This window comes from Lotus japonicus, chromosome 3, assembly GCF_012489685.1.
Source record: "Lotus japonicus ecotype B-129 chromosome 3, LjGifu_v1.2".
Classification (NCBI taxonomy): domain Eukaryota; kingdom Viridiplantae; phylum Streptophyta; class Magnoliopsida; order Fabales; family Fabaceae; genus Lotus; species Lotus japonicus.
In genome coordinates this window covers 77201759-77223850 of record NC_080043.1, presented here as the reverse complement: position 1 = coordinate 77223850, position 22092 = coordinate 77201759, and the positions used below count along the sequence as shown (strand labels likewise).

Sequence of the window (22092 nt, the reverse complement as noted above, 5' to 3'; positions counted from 1 at the left end):
ATCGATATATACATATATATTACTATGAAATCCTAATTTGAGTGAATTCGATCATATTCATTCATATTTGTTCCTAAAAAAAACGAGAGTTTCATGCAAGTTAAGTTATGTCAGAGTGATTGAAATCATGTTGATTAATTGCAGAAAGCACTGGACATGTCATGTTCAAATTTTGTCAGGAAATCATTGGGTGGTTGAGAAGATCAGTCAATCACAATGGCTATTGAGATTGAATGATTGATCTTCACCTCCACCCTCCGATGTCTAGATAAAAGAATATGGTATGTACTTTTCTTTCTGAAACTGATCAATATGCGAAGACTTCAAAGGCAAACTCCGAAGAACGAAATCTTCAAGAAGGTAAACCCTATGCCAAGGTTTTCTCGATTTTAATTTTACTATGTATTGTTATATTCAATTTCATTAGTTTTATTGTTTTAGGTTTGCTATGATTCTTTGTCATATTAAAAATCAAATTATTGAAAGAAATATTTTAATTTTCATGTTTAGCTCACTTATTTTTTATTTGATTACTTGTTAAAATATTGATAAAAAATTCTTTGTTGTTTTTATCCCTTTATCCGGATGTATTTTGCGAGTTTTCCTTTTCCGATGTACCAAAGAAAAAGAATGTAATTTTACGATTGTCTTGTTGTGAAATCTGGAGCGGTAGAGTGGAGGAATGCCAATTTTTTTGATTCCAAATGTGCAGCAAAATTGAAGATTCACATTTAATTACTGATTCCAAATGCCTTCAAGATGTGCAGCAAAATCTGTATTTGTGTTAGTTTTAGTTCAAAACTTAAAATTAACAACTGTTTCTTATCAGATTTGATTTTGTCCTTTGAATCATATATATCCGCCTAAAGCTTCTTAATAAATAATAAGAACAAAATAAAAAGATAAATTTTGTGCAATATGAAACATAAACCCTAGCTACCCAACAGGTGTCGGTCACAATGGTAAATAATGGTTGTTTGAACCTTTAAGTCGAGAGTTCGATTTTTATGAGTCATATTATTTGGAAACCTTTGCTTTCCACCACATCTAGGTCGGAATTGGAATTGCGATAACAATTTTTAGAAGAAACAAAAAAAACATAAACTTAGCTAAACCAAACTAAACATTAGTGGCAACAAGCTGGAACCACTGGCTTTGGGGATCATTCAGACATTGAGAATCATCATCTATGCAGATACATTTTGAAGTCAAAATCCTGGATGAATTGGAATCCTTCTGCAAGCAAAGTTGTTTCCCATCTTTATCCTTAGTAGCCAAATGAAGCTTAGAAAGGGACACAGATTTCCAAGAACTGATCTTGCTCTGGCACTCATCAGAAACAGAAACTGGAAGCCCTTCACCAGATGCAGTTATGCACTTCTTGTTATCATGCAAAAGAACCTGAGACCTATCTCCACCATAAACCCATCTTTTTGGCTTCTCACAGCTACCAACTTCAAGTTCATTCTTGTTATTCACTTTGACACATTGACCAGTTAGTGGATGGTACAAGATATATGCATTGGGGGCTTTTGAAGTAGGATCTGCATAAAAAAAAACACAAGTAAAATGCAAGTTGATATTGATATTATTTGCTTTTCTTCACATGCCTGCAAACTATTTGATTAAATAACTCAACAGACTTACCTTGATTCTTCCTTTGCAAAAGTTGGAACTTGGCAGTGAAATTTGGGTATCTCAGATTGTGCCAAGTGGTATCCAGTACACCAAATGTCTCCTGAACTTGAACATTGTCCTGTTTAATGTAATAGTCACCTTGAAATGCCCACAAACCCCAATCCAAGTCTCTTCCAAGAAGATAAGTTTGAAGGCATGTCAAGAACCTGTTGTCTTCCACTGAAGAACCTGTTTGGTCAAACCCAAACTCAGTGAAGATTAAAGGAGCTGCATTCTTACCACTGGTAAGGAACCCAGCTCTGTAGTCTATCCCCTCAATGCTCTGGGAGCATATCCTGTTCAATGGTTGCTTGGTCCAAATCTCTTTCAATTTGAGTGTTTCAATTCCAGACCATGAGTACAAATGTGTCTCATAGACCAATTTTTTACCCAAGTCAATCTTCAATGGTTTGTTCCTTAAAAACTGCAACTCAGTGTCATAGTTCAAACCTGAGATCAGCACAAGCACATTTGGATTTGATTTATGGATGGCCAGTGCTGCTTGGCTCATGTACTTGTACCAATCATTCAGATTTTGGCGTGGACCATGCAACTCATTCCTCAAGCTCATTGCCACAACCTGTTAGGGTTGGAAAATCAATAAAAGGTATGCTACATTCAATTTAGTAAAAATTGAAAAGAGAGTTAAGACAAACAAAGGTTTAGTGTGTGTTTGGTTCCTCTTCTGATAGAGGAAAAAATCAATTTTGGTGATAATATATATGTTTGTGAGTCGTTTTGGAGAATTTTTTTTAGACCAAAAATCAATCATGGTAGAAACTAGAAAGTAGGTTAAATTGGGATTCTCTACAAGCAGGGAATTCCTAAATTCACATGTCACCGATCTTAATCAAACAAGACAGATTTCTTTGTGCGATTTTACAACTAGATTTTTTAACATTGTCTTACAAAAATCACATTTTTTCTCAAATGTATCCAAACTAAATCACTTCACTTCAATGTTAAAATAATCAATTTATCCAAAATCAATTGTGACAAACATCCAAACATGCAATAGTTAGCAATTAGCAATATAATACATACGGGGTGATGTCCTGCAAAGTGCTTGGCTGCCAGAGTAAGGCCCTGCACCCACTCCTGAGGATCAAAGTGTCTGTCATGAAAGAATCCATTCTCATCATCATCATTACAGCACCATTTTGGCTCACTAACATGGTTATCAAGCAAAGCTTTCACATTTTGTGCACCAAGTTCATGAACCACAGCTTCAAAGACCTGAATGTGTGTCATTTTCAACACAGAAGGATTGTTCTTGGCTATGCCAGCCACCACCTCCGGCACATCCAAACCATCGAAGGTGCCACTCACAATGTGACCGCCATAGCGTGTCCACATGTAAATTGCATAGGTGAGGCGAACGCAGTTGAATTTGTGTTTGACAAGCTCAGAAACAATCTCCTTCAATGGCCTTCTGTCTAGACCCTCAGGGATCATTGGCTGAAGGTGACCAGCCCAGTTAGCACACACAAGTTTGGCTCTTTGCCCTGTGGATTCATCTATGATCCATCTGCCTTGGGTTGAAAGAGGGTAAGCATTGGAATGTGATGCTAAAATGGAAACAAGGAGAAGAAGAAACAAGGATTGTGTAGTCATATTTCCCAACATATTGACTCTGTAGAAGAGAACTTGCAACTTTCATCATGGATATAGTGTCTATATATAGAGATTAGAGAGAGGAAAATGTTCAACTTGGATAAGGATTAGGAGCAAACAATCTCTATCCTATTAGGTAAAACAATTTTCTGTTGTGAGGAAGAAACAGTTTTATTTCATTTTCACTAACAAATAGTTCGTTCCTATTTTGAGCATTGCCATGAATAATGATTAGTTGACACCTAAAAAATGAGGTGGAATGAGGTGGGGGAAGAGAGAGATAGAAAGAAATGAAAAAAGTAAGAGAGAAAGTAAAAGATTTGATAAATGATAAGAAGAGAGAGATAGAGATAAAAATAGGTGGAAATGAAGTGTATAAAAAAAGATGTGTGTATATATCATTTGGCATTGCCATATTGCACTACAAATCATAGGCATGCCCTGTCATCTCTGTCGTGGATGGATTAGTCATGTGAAAATGAAATAGTACTATCCTTTATTTTATTAGTGGATATTATATATTTTCAATTTTACAATTTGAATTCAATATTTTTAATATAAATATCTAATTTGTTTGAATTAGGGGTTTAATTTGAATGCACATTTTAAGGGATTACTTTGCAACAACAAAAAAATATTTGAAGGGATTACTAGGTTGTTTGTTTTTCTGCGCAAAAAGGGATTATTGGTTTTTTTTTTTTTTGAAAGGGATTGTCAGTTAGTTACTATAGATTTTACTAACTATAGATATTAGAAGATAGTAATTGGTTCAAATTTTAGAGTTTCAAAAAATATTTTTAAAACTTTTTTAAGTGTTTTTTAAAACTGTGTTTAAGCTTTTTAAAACACCAATATTTAAAAAAAACTGAAATCAAGTTATTGGAAGAAAAAAAAACTATTTTGATTGTGCCGCTGTTGAATGTCACTACTCACTACTGAGATCCTGTAGAGGGATTGGGTGGTGCAGTTTCGTCGTGTCTATCGCGATTGTAAATTTGTAATGCCCCAGCGAATTGCTTAACAAAGTATGGTGCCCGCTCTTTGAAGTTGGGGTTCAGGTTTTTGAGAGGCCGCTTGCTGAGTGACCTTGATTCTCAGGGACTCCCTCCAAGGGCTGTAGTCTTTGTTTGGGTTTAAAGTTTAGGGTACTTTATTTTATTACCTAAGCAATAATGTTTTTGTTAGACTAATGAGCATTACCAATTGGAAATGACCATTTGAAGTACAAAAAAAATGTGAGGAGAGCAAACTAAGACGTATTATTCCCCTCCTTTCATTATGTCGCAAAAATAGAATGATGGGTAAAAATTATGTACAAGACAAGACACACATCCTTTCATTTTTTTCCTCTATGTGATCAGTAAGAATGGAAATACTCTAAAAATCACTCAAAAGCTAGACACATCTTGGCTAGCAAAGAAGTATCCAGAAGGGGAACCATTTGGCAACAGTGCTAATCTCACAACACTAGCAGCACCTGTTTCTACAGATAAGCTTCCTGTGTTTCTGTTCATGTCTGTTTTGACAAAACCAGGGCAAACACAGTTAATGCACAATTTTGGATGCTTATAGGCCATAAGCCTTGTGTAGGTGTTCACAGCTGCTTTTGAGAGCTTATAAGCAGACAGGTAGGTTGGCCAGCCCTTATGTTCTAGTGAGCCATGCTTGAAGTCTTTCATATACACCTTTAATACCTCATCTATTAGCTCTTCTGTAAGAAATTCAGTATCTTCAAGCACCCTCTTAGCCCATTCGTTTGATATATACTGAAACACAGCATAACATAAATTTTTCAATGTTGTTGAGGTTATGCATAATCATTTGCTGAAAGAATTCAACAACAATAATAATAGTTCTGTTGTTCCTGTACCTTTAGTAGCCCTGCTTCAGAGGAAACATTAACAATCACGGGTGAGCCGGATAACTTAAGAAGAGGAAGAAAAGCCTCAGTTGTTTGTTGAACACCATAGTAATTTGTTGTTAGGCAGTTTTCAGCCATTTCATAAGTTTGAGGCAGTTCCCTCCATTTGATTGTTTGTCCCACCTACATTCATGAACAAGAAACCAAGGTCAGTTTTCAGAGGCTTTACTAGTTTTATGTGGATAGACCACACAAGAGTGAAGGGAGTGAAGAAAACATGTCCACTCACCATATCATGTGTGTTGAACCCATTGATTCCTGCATTGTTCACCTGCATCATGTGAATTTGGAATTCATGAGTCATTCATGTAATTGAAAAGAGAAATGAAAAATCCAGGTTATAACTCTGGTGAACTCATTGAGATTTTTCAATAAGCACTTATGGCATAAGCTAATTTGAGAAGCTTACTGAAATAAGTTCAAAATAAGTTATAGGTGGGTATAAACACTTATTCATAAGCTAATTTGAGCAACTTATGAAAATAAGCTCAATTCTCAAACACTTGCGCAAGCGCTTATGCTATAAGATAAGCTCAAATAAGGTCAACCAAATAGGGCCTAAATCAATTGGTTTGTCTGAACTCATTGATCGGGCTGAGTTCATTTATTTTGCAGATCAATTGAAAAGGAATAAGTATTATGGATCAAGCGCATAAACTTTGTTCATTCTGATAGAGAAATGTTTAAGATCACTGGTCAACCATGTCAATGAAATCTAATATCAGGAAAATCCGGGCATAGTAATTGAAAAGTGGACTCAGACCACATGCTGTTCTGTGTGTTTCCAAGCTTAAGGGGTTTATGATAGATAGAGAAACTATTCAAGGGAACAACCATAGGTCAAGAGATCCATAGAGAATTGAGTGATTGAGAAGATATGAAAGAACAGGAAAATTTCCTGAATATACAGATTCACCAGACAAATGGTTCGTTGAGAATCATAATATTCAAGGGAACAACAAACAAAGTGGGGGCACAATGATTATGCTTATAATCATTATCATTTTTAAGTGGGGGCGCAATGGATCCCAAAGCATTATCATTTTTATATTAATTCATCAAACAGAGAAAAGAGAAAGTAGAAAATATAAAAATGAACCAGAATTCAGATTTCAGAATATTCAGTGTGTCAGCAAATTCTTCTTACCAAGATATCAAGTCTCCCGAATTGAGTCTTCACAAAATCAACCAAGGATGCAATACTAGCAGGGTCAGTGACATCAAGCTGGTGAAAAACCACAAGGCTAGAGGAGAAACCACAGCTTTTCAATCTCTCAACAGCTTGAATCCCTCTCTTCTCATCTCTGGCTGTGAGCACCACCTTGATTCCATTAGAGGCCAACCGTTTCACAGTCTCAAATCCTATCCCTTTATTAGAACCTGTTACAACAGCATACCTGAAAATAAAAGTCAGCAAAATGTTAACACAGACATACATAGAACATGGTTGGCCCAGAACATGAACCAAAAAGTACCTTTGTTTTGTGTTGTCTGCCATTACCAATACCATAGTTAGATGTTGAATCTGGAATGAATGTATGTATGTATGGATGGATGGATGGATGGATGAGTGAACAAGAGAGAGGAGGGTATTATTTAAATAGGATGATGATTGATGACAACTATAAAAGAAATGGAAGATCACTTTCCTTAAGAATGAAAGAAAAGGCTGGTTTGACCAAAATATTTATTGTATAGTCAAATGGGTTAGGACAAGTTCGAGTATGAGCTTTAACTGGGAATTGAGTTTGGTGCCCCACCCCTTAGGCTTTGCACCCCACTTTATTAAATATGGAATTTAAAGTTCCGTATCAATACGGAAAATAAAATTCCGTATCTGTTTTAGTATATAATGAGTGGTTGAAAATGTGACACGCATGCTTAAATATAGTACGGAATTTTAAGTTCCGTATTCAATAGGGAGAATACGGAATTTTAAATTCCGTATTTGATAAAGTGGGGTGCCAAGCCCCATAGGTGGGGTGTCAAACCCAACTCCCGCTTTAACTTAACTTTGAACTTTTATTAATGATGTGATGGGTTGTTCCTATCACGAATGGTTAACTTTTCTGAGTGCAATTGGGGTCTTCTAGATAAGGAGCCGTAAAAAGGAGAAGAGTGAAGACAAAAGGACAATCACACGAGTACAAAAATCCCAAAAACAATATATATATATATATATATATATATATATATATATAACTTTTTTTAATGTTAAGTAAGGTATCATCATCATAGTGGATAGTTGCAAAACTAATACTAATTGACTTACTATATGCATTAAGCGAAAGGAGGTTGATCATTGGATTTTTTTTTATTCACAACAGTTATTAATTGAATAATTAACCATGTATTTAAGAGATGAAGTGTTAAACTATACTAACCTTACTTGGTTGAGAGGTATATCACCTAACACAACACATTCGGTAAAAACTTTGCAATTCTAGTTCTACTTGCACACCTTAAATGACTTTGTGTAAAAGGTTTATACATTGCACATGCACACAAAAAAAATGTGACGATATTCATATGTTTGGACTTGGTTATGAAAAAGAAAGTGAGAAGAAAGAAGTGAGAGAGAAAAAAAATGAATGTAAGATATTTTTATGTTGTTTAATGTTTATTTAAGTCTATTTATAATAATGAAACATAATGTATCAAAAAATAATAATGAAACATATACTCCCTCCTTGATTAAAAAAAAACAATATATTTCCTTCGTTCATTATTATAAGTCACTTTTTGTGAAAAAAAAATTTGTTCTTAAATATAAGCCACTTTATAAAGCATTAAATAATTTTTTTTGAATATATTTAATATGAAAGAGATAGTGAGATTTTGGAATATTAATTTGGAGAGAAAAACTTATAGGAAATTAAATAGGGTAATCTAGAGATTTGTTAGCTTTGTAGTTTTTGTTTCTTGTCTGCTTAATTTTTCGATGTACCAAAAAAAAATAGGGTAATCTAGGAAAGTTAATAAATTTTTGTACAAATTTATTGGTAGTAACTACTTTTTCTTATTTTCAAAAAAAAAAACTACTTTTTCTTAATCTAAGAGAATTATGTAAAAGTGACTTATATATAGGAATAGTTAGAGTAATACATTTTTTCCAAATTTACCCTCATTATTTAATATGAAAGAGATAGTGTAATTTTGAAAAAATATTAAATTGAAGAGATAAATTCATAGGTGATTTAGGAAAGTTGATAAAAAATTTACAAATTTATTGCAAACAACGACTTTTCTTAATCATAGAAATTTAGATAAAAATAACATATAATAGTGGTCGGAGGGAGCATGAATTACTTTAATTACATAACCTGAAAGAGTATCAATTGAATAAGAGAAATGCTAATCAGTGCCTTTAAGAAATCAAAAGCGGTAGCTTTTTGTTAAAAAATCTTGTATTTAGTGTCATGAGTGACTCATGAATACTTTGAATGCTGTAATTTTCAAGAAAAAAAGGACTAGTATCTATATACTTTAGAAAAGAGGAAGGTTGTGAGACTCACCTTCCTGATTTGGCATTCCAAGAATTACTTTCATCCAATCTCTCTCTTTGCCTGACAAGTGTCACCGTCTTATTGATTTGGACCAAAACATTACAAAGCCCATTTTTATTTCAGTTTTATATGGAGGTCCATTATTGAAGGCTTATTGAATGCTGATTTTTTATTATTATTTTTTTAGTCATTCATTAATTGCTAACATAAAATATCCACATTAATGGCTAATTAACATTTTGACTATTTCAACTATTTAATTACAAATAATTTTTGTTTTGCACCACAAGATCCATGTGTTTAAATAGAATTACTATTTTTCAAAAATATTCGAAATAGTTTCGAATTTCCTATAATTACTGATTGCCTGTGTGAGGACTGTCAACAACGTGTTTCTCAATTTCTTTTTAAAATCAATGCGTTTCTCAGTTAAATAACACCTTTCCTATAATTAATCATTTTCATAAATGAGATATATTGACCTATCATTCATAATAATTATAAGTGAACCGTGCGTTTGTAATATTTTAATAAATGGAATCACTATTTAATATCATGATTTGTAACGCACGGGGTAGTATTTTAATATCATGTTTGATACATTCCATTCTTATGAAGAAAAAATTACCCTGGAATTGATTGAATTTCCTATTTTGAGTGGTAAATCACCTCATGCTATTAAAAGTCACTATAAGCGTACGATTGAAATTTTGGTTGAAAAAAAAAAATTTGGGCCGGCTAATTTCAAATACCATTCATAATACCCTAATTTCCCTACATTTTTTAACTTGCATTGAGAAGTAACCCTAATTATGAAATTTCTATATAAATCACCTCATGTTATTCTTCAACTTTATCAGTCCTTCCAATTCCCACCAACTATTAGTTTTGAAAATTCTGAATATTACCCATCAAACACTCATCTTTTTGAACTCAACTTTCGGGAGGATACGTCCACTATCAGTGAGCCTTTGTTAATTATTTTGTAGTTATATTATTCGCACTGTATTAACAATTTCTGATATCTGGATATTTTAGATATAATCGGTGTTTTGAGTAAGGTTGGACGAGTACAAGAGTTCACAATCCTTAGAAAGATTGAGAAGGTCGTCCGAATTGATCGACCTTTCTGCAGCAGGGTAAAATTACCTAGGTACCTCGACCACTAAAATTGTTCAACGGAAAAATATGTATTTTTATGAGAATTTTTTTAGTCTATGTTATAATGTTGTTTTTTTTACTGATGTAGGAAATTCCAATAGATATGTGCTGGAATGGAGCCAACCAGAATTTTGTATCGACCAACTCTTTGAAGAACCTCTCATGATCAAGTAGCGCTGCTAGCTATCGTCTGAACGTGAACAAAATAACTGCATTTATTTTGTTAATAAATCTCGACAAATGCACGACAACATCATCTCCATGAAGTATATGTGGAGATATTTAGGTTGCATGGTCTGAAATATGGAAGACATAATTCCTTTTTCATTTGTATTATGAAAAGTTGTTTTGTTTATTAATTCTTTGGGTAGGTTGTGACCCAATTCCAATAATCAATTATGTGATGTTAAGTTACTTTTAGAAATTTAAGTAATAATTCAATGCATGGAAACTTATGTAATATTTAAAAATATTATAATTGAGGTGGAGTAGTAATTAGGTCGACCAAAATGGACTCAGGTTGTGAGTGTGCTTAGCTCAACCCACTTATGGGGTGGGTTCAGTTGGAAAAATACAGGTTTACATTTAGATGAATGATTTGTCTTCGCTCAATAACTTAATGGGCTACACAAATGAAAAAAAAATAATTAATTTCTTATCTCTTTTTAAAGTATGATCATTAACTACAAGATATAAGGTTTGTTGGCGTTTCTATAAGGTTTGTTTAACATTTTTAAATTATACACAATTTATATTTGTATTGGTTATTGATTATTACTCTTATATAAATTTTTTCCTTTGTAGGTTCTATAGCTCAAATATGCTTTATTAACAACATGATTGGTTATGAAGTTTTTATCATTAATCATGAACTACAACTTCTAATAAGGGTTCATGTTGTTGTTATTGTTATGTTTAACTTAGGCTTAATTGCAACTTTGGTCCCCGACGTTTACCAATTCCACGATTTTGGTCCCTCACCTAATTTAATTACATGGATGGTCCCCGACGTTTTAGGCCGTGTGCAACGTTAGTCATACCGTTTATTTCTTAATGGATGAGACTTACGTGGACGTCCAATTGGAGAGAGAAACGAGGTATGAGGAGAGAGAGAAGCACGTGAGTATCACTTGACCCTTATCTGAACCATTATACCCAAACTCCTGACCTCCCTAGAACGAAGAAGGTAACACGATTTAGATCCCTAGGGTTTCAGATTTCGGTATAATGGGTTCATATAAGGTTCACGTGAGTTCACGTGATACTCACGTGCTTCCCTCTCTTCTCATACCTCCTTTTTCTCTCCAACTAGACGTCCACGTAAGTCTCCTCCATTAAGAAATAAACGGTAGGACTAACGTTGCACACGACCTACAACGTCGGGGACCATTCATGTAATTAAATTAGGTTAGGGACCAAAATCGTGGCATATGTAAACGTCGGGGACCAAAGTTGCAATTAAGCCTTTAACTTATTTCAATGTAATGCATTCCTTAAAAACTGAGTTCTTATTACTATTCAAGTGTTGCCATTATGAGGTCTATACAACCTAATCAAATTAATATATTTACTGTGGTCATCCATCTACATGTTTGTAACATATGTTCGGTTTCATCTTTGTTCTACTTACTGAAAAGAGCCTAAACTAAGTTAAAACATATTTCTACTGATTCATTTTTACAATAAATTTAATCGCCGTGCAACGCACGGGAAAAGAACACTAGTATTTTGGATTTTGTAACTGCTACCCTCGGGCCTAAAGAATAGATAAAATTTTATAAGAAGCACAAAAGCTAATACATCAAACTAAACAAGAAGAGAGTAAGAGCATCTCCAATGGGAGTATGTAATGTCAAATACATGCTCCGATCAATATCTAACCATTAGAGCATATTTTTAATTCCAACATGGCTAGTGAGGGTATGTGAGAGTATATACTCAATTTAATCATGAAAAGTGTGTTTGCATTTATTATTGCTTAATGTAAAAGGTTTAAATAAAACTTGTAATTAATAAAATAATTTTTTTATATAAACTTTTAAGAGTTGTTGGGTTGGAGTAAAAATTTAAAAAACGATGTAGATGATGTGACATTATTGAGAGTTGTAAAAAGTAAAATGTAAATACTTTAGTGAAAATCATGGTTAAATATGCTCTAAGAGAGATTATAGCATTTCAAAAAAAAATAAAGATTATAGATTCTTCCTCAATTCAAAGTATTCAAACAATATTGTTTAAATGAAAATAAAACCTAGCTAAAAAATCAGTAACACATTTACTAGAACAACGGAAAAAAAACTAAAAAAACATTAAAATAAAAATCCAAGAGTTTGTTTGATTGTCGTTCTATTTTTCTTTATTTTTTCTTATATCGGAAAGATAAATTACACATTTCAGGAATTAATCCCTAAACTTTTCGTACTTTAACCATATGTTTCATAACTCTTACCACTTGAGTTATCCTTAATGGACTAATTTTCTGTTTTTTAAAATAAAGAAATGCTTTATGGCTCAAAATTATTCCCAACAAATCCTACGAACTAATATGCGGCAAAATGTTATGTATTTTCACACATCACATTAATGGTAACTGACCCCACATCAACTTGTTGATTTATTTTTGATTGGTTCATGAGGTTTTAACGGAAAAACTCAAAAAAGATTGAGTCATATCAATGCTCTTAAAAATAATTTCTGCTTTTTAGAAACTGTTGTGGAAAACTTTTTGAGTTTAATTTTTATGCACTGTCGGTGTAAAGTTTTTTTACACCGTCAACCAATTAGATTATAAGGATGTGAATTTTTTTCTCATTTTATTCAATTTCATTAATTGACGTGACACATCCTTAAAATCTGATTGGTTGACGGTGTAAAAAAACTTTACACGGTTGGTGCATCATCCTTTTTCTCAATTTTTTTATAAAAGGAAAATAAATTGTTTGAATAAGATATTTTCAAACATTAAAAAAAAATTAGGTATTGCTACATTATAAAAATTAAGTAACTTGTTTTTAAAATTCATTTTTTAAAACAGTCACAATTTTCAGTTTTTAAAAATATAAATCATTTTTTAAGAACTATAATCAAACGAGTTTCAAATTCTTAGAGCCTATTTTGATTACATTTTTTGAAAACAATTTTCTGTTTTTAAAAACTGAAAAAGTTAAAAAAACTTGTTTGTCACAACATATTTTCAAAATTTATTTTTATCGATTTTAAAAACTAAAATACAAGAACAGTAAAAAAATGTTTTTTTGGTTACAGTAACAAAAATGGTTTATATTTTTATTTTTCATTTTTAAATTACAATTTTTTAATGTTGAAAAATATCACATTCAATCAATTATAACTTTTTCTTCTTAGATTTTTTTTAATACAGAAAATTAATAAGAAGCAAAAAAAAGTCCTACTATCATAAACAATAGAAGGAATTTTCCGAAGCACTAAAAAAAACTATAAAAGCAATATTTCAAAAAATAATAATAGAAGCAAAATAAGAACTATCAAACAATTAAAGTCAATTAGTTTCAAAACTCACTCTAAGCAAATGTTTATAGATCCATAAAAAGAGCTCACTTGAATTTAAGAGCTTTCGCGAAAACTAAATACAAAACCTCTAAAGGAGACGACATCACGGCGCTAAGACCTCACCATACTCATCCCTAACAATAAAATCAAAACCAACCAAGTTCAAAGGAGACATCAATGCTTCAAAATTAAACTTAACAACCTCTCCAATGGAGTAATGTGATTGCACATAGTGATAATTTTTTTACATTGTTCATCCATATAAATTAAATCTTTAATTAAAAGTTTAAACTACCCATGACTCATGAGTTGTGAGTTCTAGAAAAATGCAAAATTCTCCGTTGAACTCTTTGACAGTATATAAAATTGATGGATCCAACCCATGTGGCAATACAGATATAGATATAAAGCCTCTTCCCTTTCCTTTGACTTTTGTGGTGGTAACCTACAAACCAAGTCTAATCCGTGTAGTCCTACCTTCCAGAATTAATTTCTTCATCATCATTCATCATTGTGTCTTTCCTTCCAATTCTTCCAAATCCAGGTTTTATTTTTCGCTTTCGAGTCCTTATTAATATTCAGGTGACATAAGCTTTCTAGAAATATAAATGTTATCGGTACAATGTTGCCCTTCAATTGATTAATGTCGAAATTTCACATCATTTTCTCTGTTAATATAAGTTTCTCTTTTTTGACACACATCTTCAAAGGAAGAAAATGACACTGGAATACTGGATGACTTGGTGAATGATCAATATTTTTTAATTGTTAACTATGATTAATTACACTTATAATGTTCTCCACACTTATAATTACACTTATAAAATTGATGGATCCAAACCCACTGGATGACTTGGTATGAAGTTTATTATATCAATTTTATAAAATTTTCTAATTATTTAATGACATGTGAACGATTTTCTAAAGGATTTTATTTTTATGTATTAATAATATTTAAATAATAATATGACAAATTGATGGTTTTTTATTGGATGATTTGTAAAACTTTTTTTTTTGAAAGTGATTCTGTAAAACTTCTTTACGGTGCAAACTAATACAACTCTTTTCTAAACTTGAATAGATTCTTAATGAATTTCATATTGAAAAAATAATCACGTTTAATTAATTGTGTGGAGAATTATGTGATACGAATATACTCCCCCCTTATATATATATATATATATATATATATATATATGTCAACAGAGGATGTATCTTATGAGAAAGGTAATCTTATGTAAGAAAATGAGAATAAATCACAACCGTTAGATCTAACCATCAACGGTCAAGATTAAAACATTAAGGGTGTGTTTGATAACTGTTTTTAAAAACAGTTTTCTGTTTTATAAAATTAAAAAACAAAAAATCTTGTTTGGTTAAGTTGTTTTCAAAAAATTAATTTAAAAACAGTTTCCTATTTTATTGTTTTTAAAACAGAAAAATCAGAACAAGAAAAAATTGTTTTTGTTTTCTATTTTCATATTTCTGTTTTGTAAACATGAAAACACGGAGAACAATTTGTTTTTTTTTTCTCTCATTAATGGCACTAATGATAATTATTAGATATTAGAAAAATAGGTTTTCACGATTCCTCTGGTTTTCGTTTTCGCTTTGCAACGATGATGAGGCAGAGTGGGTTTTCATCGTCTCTGTCTTATTGCAGCAGTCCAATCTCCTCCTCTGCACCGCAAGTCTGTGGATTTTCATTGTCTCCTTCTTCTCCTCAGCCCGAGTCTTAGAGCCCCTGCCGCGATGCAAATGTTTCCGTATGGTGGGATCTAGATTCCTGCAAAGTCTCCGTCGGCGCCGGCTTTGACATCACCAAGATTCCGAAAAAAATTTAAATCTGATGCAACCATGAGGAGTCGAATTGATTGATTGTATTGGTTATTATTTTTTTAAGTTCAAAAGCTTATCAAATTGAAGGAAGAATTGTTTGCAGAAGTAATACTGTAAGTTAGTGGACTGTGGAAGAATCAGAGCCCATGGTGAATCGGAAAAACTGCTAGCCATTTAAATCTTTGGATACCATTGAGAGATAATTCCAAGAGTTGTAGAAATTGTTATATAGGAGTAATTAGTAACATTGCTTAGTTGATGACTTGATGGAGTCACTCTCATGGACAGATGATGATGTAGGTGTAATGGATGTGGCCTCTTGTGCGAAGGAGACTTGGGTTGTTGCTAAAGAGCTAGGTGTGGTTTTCAAAGGTGAAGAGGAGGCTGCGATTAAGGGCCTTGAGGTTCAAATCAGGAGCTGTGGTTGGAGGCTTTTTTTTTTTTCTGATTCATTTTTCGGTGAGATTGGGTCTACTAGGCGTTTGTTTATTTGTTTCTCGGGTATTATGTTGCTAGTTGCTTTAATTGGCTGGTGCTAGCATATTTTAGGGGCATATGTGCATTGTATATGCTACTGAAGGTAGCATATTGATTGTGCTGCATAGTGGCTATTTGTCTTGGTTGTTGGAGGATTATGGTTACCCGTTTTGCCTCTGATAGCTAATAAAATCCACCAAGTCATCAAGGATTTGTATGCTGTGTGGATCTGCCTTGTTGGCTTTAGGGAACATTTAAAGTACAATGTGATATTTTTAGTGCTCTCTTTGACAAGGATGGAGGGATGGTTTAGAATCATGTTTTAAGTTCATCTTGTAGCAGTTAAGATTGTTCTTAGACATGTCTTGTATTTTATCTTTATCTTTTTAAACTATCTACTTATATTGGGTTGAAGTACCCCTTGTACTTCTCATTCAATACATTTTTTTGCATATAAAAAAAAGGCTGCAACTGTGTTGTCTTCAGTTTCTAGTTTTTTGGTACTGCAATTCAAGATGTTGTGGGTGAGCATTAGTGATCTTATGTGGTATAGTTTGTGGGATGTTCATTTATGGTGGGGTTTTTGCAGGTGTTGTTTCTTTCTTTTGGGTTTTGCGAGTCTATTGTGAATGGTTTGGAAAAGCCTGCGTGATGATGCTTACTTGGAAGGGCTATGTTCCCATGAAACACTGTTTATCAAATAAATCTGTTTTGTTTAAGAAAAAACATTGCTGGGTTGATCTATATATGACTTATAATTTGCACACATCTCTATTTTCAATATTTCATTTAAATGTTTTAATTGATAACGTCCTTTGATAAGTTTCTCCAACATATAGGAGAAGACTATGTGTGGCTAGCAATACTCTAAAATTATAGGCATCCAAACAAGTTTTCTGTTTTATTGTTTTTAAAACATGTTTTTAGAATAAATTTATCAAACAAGTTTTTTTATTTTTTTATTTTCAAAACTATTTTCAAAATCTAATTACCAAACAAGTTTTTTTCTTATATTGTTCTCGAGAATAGTTTTTAAAAACTATTTTACAAAACAATTTTGAAAACAAAAAAAATGAAAACACTTTCAAACAGGCCCTAAGTCATGTGACTTTTTTAAGTGATCATGTGATAATCACATGACCATTAAATTCTTTTAATCTTAACCGTTGATTGTTAGATCTAACGGTCGTGATTTATTCTCATTTTCTCACATAAGATTACCTTTCTCATAAGATACATCCCCATATGTCAACATTTTTATCTTATATTTATTTTTATTTAATTATTCCAGAAAGATAGCTAAAGTGATAAAAGCTAAGGTGAGATATGGGTTGTGACATTTCAATGTTCATACCATCATGAACTTCAAGGTAGAATCGGATTAATGCTCTATTGAAATTATAAAAGTGACAAGTAAATAGGAAAAAAAGATTAAAATAGTGACAGATATATAGGAACGAGGAATTAGTAATAATTTTAATAAAACAAAAATAATAAGTAATATTCCTTAATACATGCGGCACAAGCTTAAAGTGACAGATATTGAGGAGCAGAGAGCGTAACAAATATGACCTTGTTTCCAATAAAATTTTCATTTTATATAAATAATCCACCTATCATTTCATGCCCATTAAGAAATATATGTGACGCGGTTAGTAGCATTGAATTTGTTTTCAATTTATATCAACTTTCCAAAATTGCCCATAACTTACCTTTCTTAATTTATGTCCAAAAAAAAAACCTTTCTTAATTTCTATGCATTAGTTTTGTCTTTGTGAATGGAAAGAGTGAGAAAACTCAATTAAATAAGAATATTCTTGTCAAAAAATAAGTAATTCACCACAAACTTCAAACTAGTTCATATATAAAGAATTAAGTTGCACAATGACGGATCCACCTTATAGGCTAGGGGGAAATTGCCTCGACAAACTTTTTGATGTTTCATTAATACTTTGTGTTGTTTGTATTATTTGCCTTGCAAAAAAAAAATTCTTATTACTATATGTATCATTTGCCCCCACTACTTATTTACATGTATGTTTGTATGCTTATTGTCTCTGCAACTCAAACTTTTTGAATCTGTCACTCAAGGTGCACCTTTAATTTGGTTCTTATAATAAGGAACGGATGAAGTATGTAGTTTTGGCCCTTGTAAATTTTTTGGTTACAAAAGCAAAAGTAACAAAATATTTGAAACAACTAAACTAGAGCGCCATGACACAACGACGCAATAACACAAGACAGAAGACGCCTCCAAACACAGCGCGGAGAACTCTCTCTAAAAGTGTCCCAGGCTAAAAAATCGGTTGCATTATTCTTCTACCTCAGAACATAATCGGCTTGGACTTCCCATTCACAAGCGAACATGGACTTGACTCTCGGTAATCGTATTTCTAGCCCAATACATTGAACCTCAAAACAATGTATTATCAGAATTTGGGATATTGTATTATTCTCCTTAAAGCATATTCTCCTCCAAGTTAACAGAATTTGGGAAAATAGTTGGTTCAAAATGATATATTATTAGAATTTAGGTGGTTAACTCCACCTCAAAAACTAGCTTAAGAGGTGAAAATTGTCTTCTCATACATAAGGGTTATGTCCCTGAATCGACTCATAGGGATATTGTCGACCGGAAACACAAAAGACTTAGAGATATATTGAGTAGAAAAGTGAGCATACAATTTACAATGAGGACCCCACTATGTAGTTGGTGAGCCCCAAACCCTAGATCCAGATACATTGAACCTATGTGATCAGTAAGAATGTAGGCCTTCTCAACACACCCTCTAATGCTCATGGTTGGACATATGGAGCATGGAATATGCAGAAATGAACATCTACGGGTAACCCATATACGTGTGGTCTCCCCTAAACAGATCTAAGGTAGACTCTGACACCATATTAGAATTTGAGAGACTTAACACTACTTTAAAAACTAGTTCAAGAGGTTTGTCTTCTCATTTATAATGACTATCTTGGCAATCCGGGACTTCTCAACATCTATGTTCTCAAGTTCTCAACAGTTGATGGGTCAGCATGCCTTGAAGGACCAGCAGTACAAGGTCCAGCAACCGAACTTTGTACCTCAACAGGTAGTAAAATTGTAGCAACAACAACATGTGGGACATCATAACTTCTTCCTTCAACATGAGATGGAAATATAGATGTTGTACAGCCTCAGAAGCCTTTTCTACAAAATCCTCAACTCTAAGCATCAGTGGCCTGCCTCTTGTCATAATATTTTTTCTTTGAAGAGTAATGTGATCTCTTCCCGTTAGAGCTTTTCTTTTCACTTTCTTCTCCTTTTTCTTCTTCTTTTTCAACTTGCATCATCTTTGGCTTCCTTCTCACATGCCTCCATAAGGGTTTGTTGCGAAGCCACAGCAACACCCCTATCATTTTCTTCCTTCTTTCTTTCTTACTCTTCTCTCCTTCTCTTGGCTTCTTCTTCCTCCTTTTGCAACTGCTCAGAACCTTTTATCTTTCTCCAATTATGCTTCCTTGAAAATTCTTGTCATTTTCTCTCAAGAGACAATAATAGAATGACGGATAAAAATTATGTACAAGACGCACATCCTGTCATTTTCTCCCTATATGATCAGTAAGAATGTAAATACACTGAAAATCAATCAAAAGGTAGACACATCTTGGCTAGCAAAGAAGTAGCCAGAAGGGGAACCATGTGGCAGCAGTGCTAATCTCACAACACTAGCAGCACCTTTCTCAACAGATAAGCTTCCTGTGTTTCTGTTCATGTCTGTCTTGACAAAACCAGGGCAAACACAATTAATGCAGAACTTTGGATGCTTATAGGCCATAAGCCTTGTGTAGGTATTCACAGCTGCTTTTGAGAGCTTATATGCAGATAGATAGGTTGGCCAACCCTTATGTTCTAGGGAACCTTGTTTGAAGTCTTTCATATACTCCTTCAAAACTTCATCTATTAGCTCTTCTGTAAGAATGTCAGTATCTTCAAACACCCTCTTAGCCCATTCGTTTGATATATACTGAAACACAGCATAACATGAAATTTTCAATGCTGTTGAGGTAATGAATAATCATATGTTGAAAGAATTCAACAACAATAATAATAGTTTGGTTGTTTCTGTACCTTTAAGAGCCCTGCTTCGGAGGAAACATTAACAATCACGGGTGAATCGGATAACTTAAGAAGAGGAAGAAAAGCCTCAGTTGTTTGTTGAACACCATAGTAATTTGTTGTTAGGCATTGTTCAGCCATTTCATAAGTTTGAGGCAATTCCCTCCATTTAATTGTTTGTCCCACCTGCATTCATAAACAAGAAACCCAGGTCAATTTTCAGAGGCTTTACTAGTTTATATGGATAGACTAATACCACACAAGAGTGAAGAAAACATGTCCACTCACCATATCATGTGTGTTGAACCCATTGATTCCTGCATTGTTCACCTGCATGTGAATTTGGAATTCTTGAATGAGCCATTCATGTAATGAAAGGGAGAAACGAAAAATCCAGGGTTATTACCATGGTTAACCCATTGAGATTTTCTAATAAGAGCTAAGCTAAGATAAGCTCAAATAATTTAATGCGTGTTTATGCTAAAACATAAGCTCAAATAAGATCTTCCAAACGGGGCCTAAATCAATTGGTTTGACTAAACTCGTTGATCAGGCTAAGTTCATTGATTTTGCAGAACAGTTGAAAAGGAATAAGTTCTATGATTTAAATTGGCTAAAACCAAGGTTCAAGCACAGAAACTTTTCTGATTCTGATAGAGAAATGTTTAAGATCACTGGTCAACCATCTCAATGTAATATAATATCAGGAAAATCTGGGCATATTAATGGAACAGTGGACTCAGTCCACAAGATGTTCTGTCAGTGCGTTTTCAATTTTAAGGGGTTTATCATACATAGAGACACTATTCAAGGGCACAAACACAAATCAAGGGATCCATAGATTCTTAAATGAGTCATCAAATCAAAAAGCAACACTGCAGCATTAAAAAAACCATTCCAAGTTAACTACAAATATATTGTTCAGCAATAAGAGGAATTATTAGGGAATCAGAAAGAGACTTGAGTGATTAAGAAGATATGTAAGAACAGTAAAAATTCTTGAATATACAGATTCACCAGACAAATGCTGATTGAGAATCATAATATTCAAGGGAACAAACAGAGTGGAGGCACAATGATTATGCTTATGCAAGATTCCAAAGCATTGCCATTTTTATAATAATGCATCAATCAGAGAGAAAAGAGAAAGAAGAAAATAAAAAATGAACCAGACTTCAGAAATCAGAATATTCAGTGTGTCAACAAATTCTTCTTACCAAGATATCAAGTCTCCCAAATTGGGTCTTAACAAAATCAACCAAGGATGCAATACTAGCAGGGTCAGTGACATCAAGCTGGTGAAAAACCACAAGGCTAGAGGAGAAACCACACCCTTTCAATCTCTCAACAGCTTGAATCCCTCTCTTCTCATCTCTGGCTGTGAGCACCACCTTGATTCCATTAGAGGCCAACCCTTTCACAGTCTCAATTCCTATCCCTTTGTTAGAACCTGTAACAACAGCATACCTGAACAAAATTCAGCAAAATGTTAACACAGACATATACACAAACAGTTGAAGGGCAAGGAAAAAAATGGATCTTTCAAATGTTTAAGAATTCATGTCTGGATGGCCCCAGAACATGAACATGAACAAAACAAGTACCTTTGTTTTTTGTTGTCTGCCATTACCATAGTTAGATGCTGAATCTGGAATGAATGAATGAATGAATGTATGGATGAATGAGTGAACAAGAGAGAGGAGGGTATTATTTAAATTGGATGACAACTATAAAATAATAGAAGAACACTTTTCTAGGTTTCTTCAGAATGAATGAATTAAAAAGTTAGATGAACCCGAACTGGAGTATTATTTATATAGTCAAATGGGTTAGGACAACTTCTAGTATCACTTTTATACTTACTTTGGTTGGGCGTTAATGTAAACATAAACGTGATTTTATGTATTTTAATATATTAATAGAGAAAAATTAATTTTTTTTTTAATGGAGAGAAAAATTAAAATTAAACACACCGAATATAACGTGAATCCTAAAAACAAATTTTGTCACGTCAAATTTAACATATGTTGATATAAGTTGAATTCGTGGAAAAATTAAATACATAATTAACTTTGGACTTTTGTTAATGATGTGATGGGTTATTCCCCTGATCACGAGTGGTTATCTCTTGATTGTTGATGAGTGCAATTGGGTCTTCTAGATAACCAGCCGTAAAATTGAGAAGAGTAAGACAAAGGACAATCACACAAGAACAAAAACTCCCAAAGACAATTTGAGAGGTATATTACCTAACACAACACAATTGG

At 33.1% G+C, this 22092-nt stretch overlaps 3 protein-coding genes across 3 annotated transcripts; all 3 read right to left on the bottom strand.

The window, feature by feature from the left end:
* Window positions 1–866: 866 nt before the first annotated feature.
* On the bottom strand, window positions 867–3426 carry LOC130746069 (glycosyl hydrolase 5 family protein-like). The gene is made up of 3 exons (XM_057598575.1): window positions 2722–3426; window positions 1648–2257; window positions 867–1544 (listed from the first exon to the last, which is right to left on the bottom strand). The coding sequence occupies exons 1-3, from the start codon at window positions 3301–3303 to the stop codon at window positions 1120–1122; spliced, it is 1617 nt and encodes a 538-aa protein (XP_057454558.1). The 5' UTR covers window positions 3304–3426; the 3' UTR covers window positions 867–1119.
* Window positions 3427–4541: 1115 nt separating this feature from the next.
* LOC130746073 ((+)-neomenthol dehydrogenase-like) lies at window positions 4542–6843 on the bottom strand. Its single transcript, XM_057598582.1, has 5 exons — window positions 6688–6843; window positions 6360–6609; window positions 5442–5483; window positions 5162–5335; window positions 4542–5057 (listed from the first exon to the last, which is right to left on the bottom strand). The coding sequence occupies exons 1-5, from the start codon at window positions 6720–6722 to the stop codon at window positions 4680–4682; spliced, it is 879 nt and encodes a 292-aa protein (XP_057454565.1). The 5' UTR covers window positions 6723–6843; the 3' UTR covers window positions 4542–4679.
* An 11515-nt stretch (window positions 6844–18358) lies between these two features.
* Window positions 18359–21601, bottom strand: LOC130746064 ((+)-neomenthol dehydrogenase-like). Its single transcript, XM_057598571.1, has 5 exons — window positions 21430–21601; window positions 21043–21292; window positions 20114–20155; window positions 19838–20011; window positions 18359–19733 (listed from the first exon to the last, which is right to left on the bottom strand). The coding sequence occupies exons 1-5, from the start codon at window positions 21456–21458 to the stop codon at window positions 19356–19358; spliced, it is 873 nt and encodes a 290-aa protein (XP_057454554.1). The 5' UTR covers window positions 21459–21601; the 3' UTR covers window positions 18359–19355.
* Window positions 21602–22092: the final 491 nt, after the last annotated feature.

Coding starts and splice junctions, on each gene's coding strand:
- LOC130746069 (XM_057598575.1), bottom strand. CDS start 3,303: ATGTTGGGAAATATGACTACACAATCCTTGTTTCTTCTTCTCCTTGTT. Junction 2,258..2,721: donor ACTTTGCAGGACATCACCCC/GTATGTATTATA, acceptor CAACCCTAACAG/GTTGTGGCAATGAGCTTGAG. Junction 1,545..1,647: donor TTTGCAAAGGAAGAATCAAG/GTAAGTCTGTTG, acceptor TTTTTTATGCAG/ATCCTACTTCAAAAGCCCCC.
- LOC130746064 (XM_057598571.1), bottom strand. CDS start 21,458: ATGGTAATGGCAGACAACAAAAAACAAAG. Junction 20,012..20,113: donor GGTTCAACACACATGATATG/GTGAGTGGACAT, acceptor TTATGAATGCAG/GTGGGACAAACAATTAAATG. Junction 19,734..19,837: donor CCGAAGCAGGGCTCTTAAAG/GTACAGAAACAA, acceptor GCTGTGTTTCAG/TATATATCAAACGAATGGGC.
- LOC130746073 (XM_057598582.1), bottom strand. CDS start 6,722: ATGGTATTGGTAATGGCAGACAACACAAAACAAAG. Junction 6,610..6,687: donor GCAGACAACACAAAACAAAG/GTACTTTTTGGT, acceptor TTTTATTTTCAG/GTATGCTGTTGTAACAGGTT. Junction 5,336..5,441: donor GGTTCAACACACATGATATG/GTGAGTGGACAT, acceptor TCATGAATGTAG/GTGGGACAAACAATCAAATG.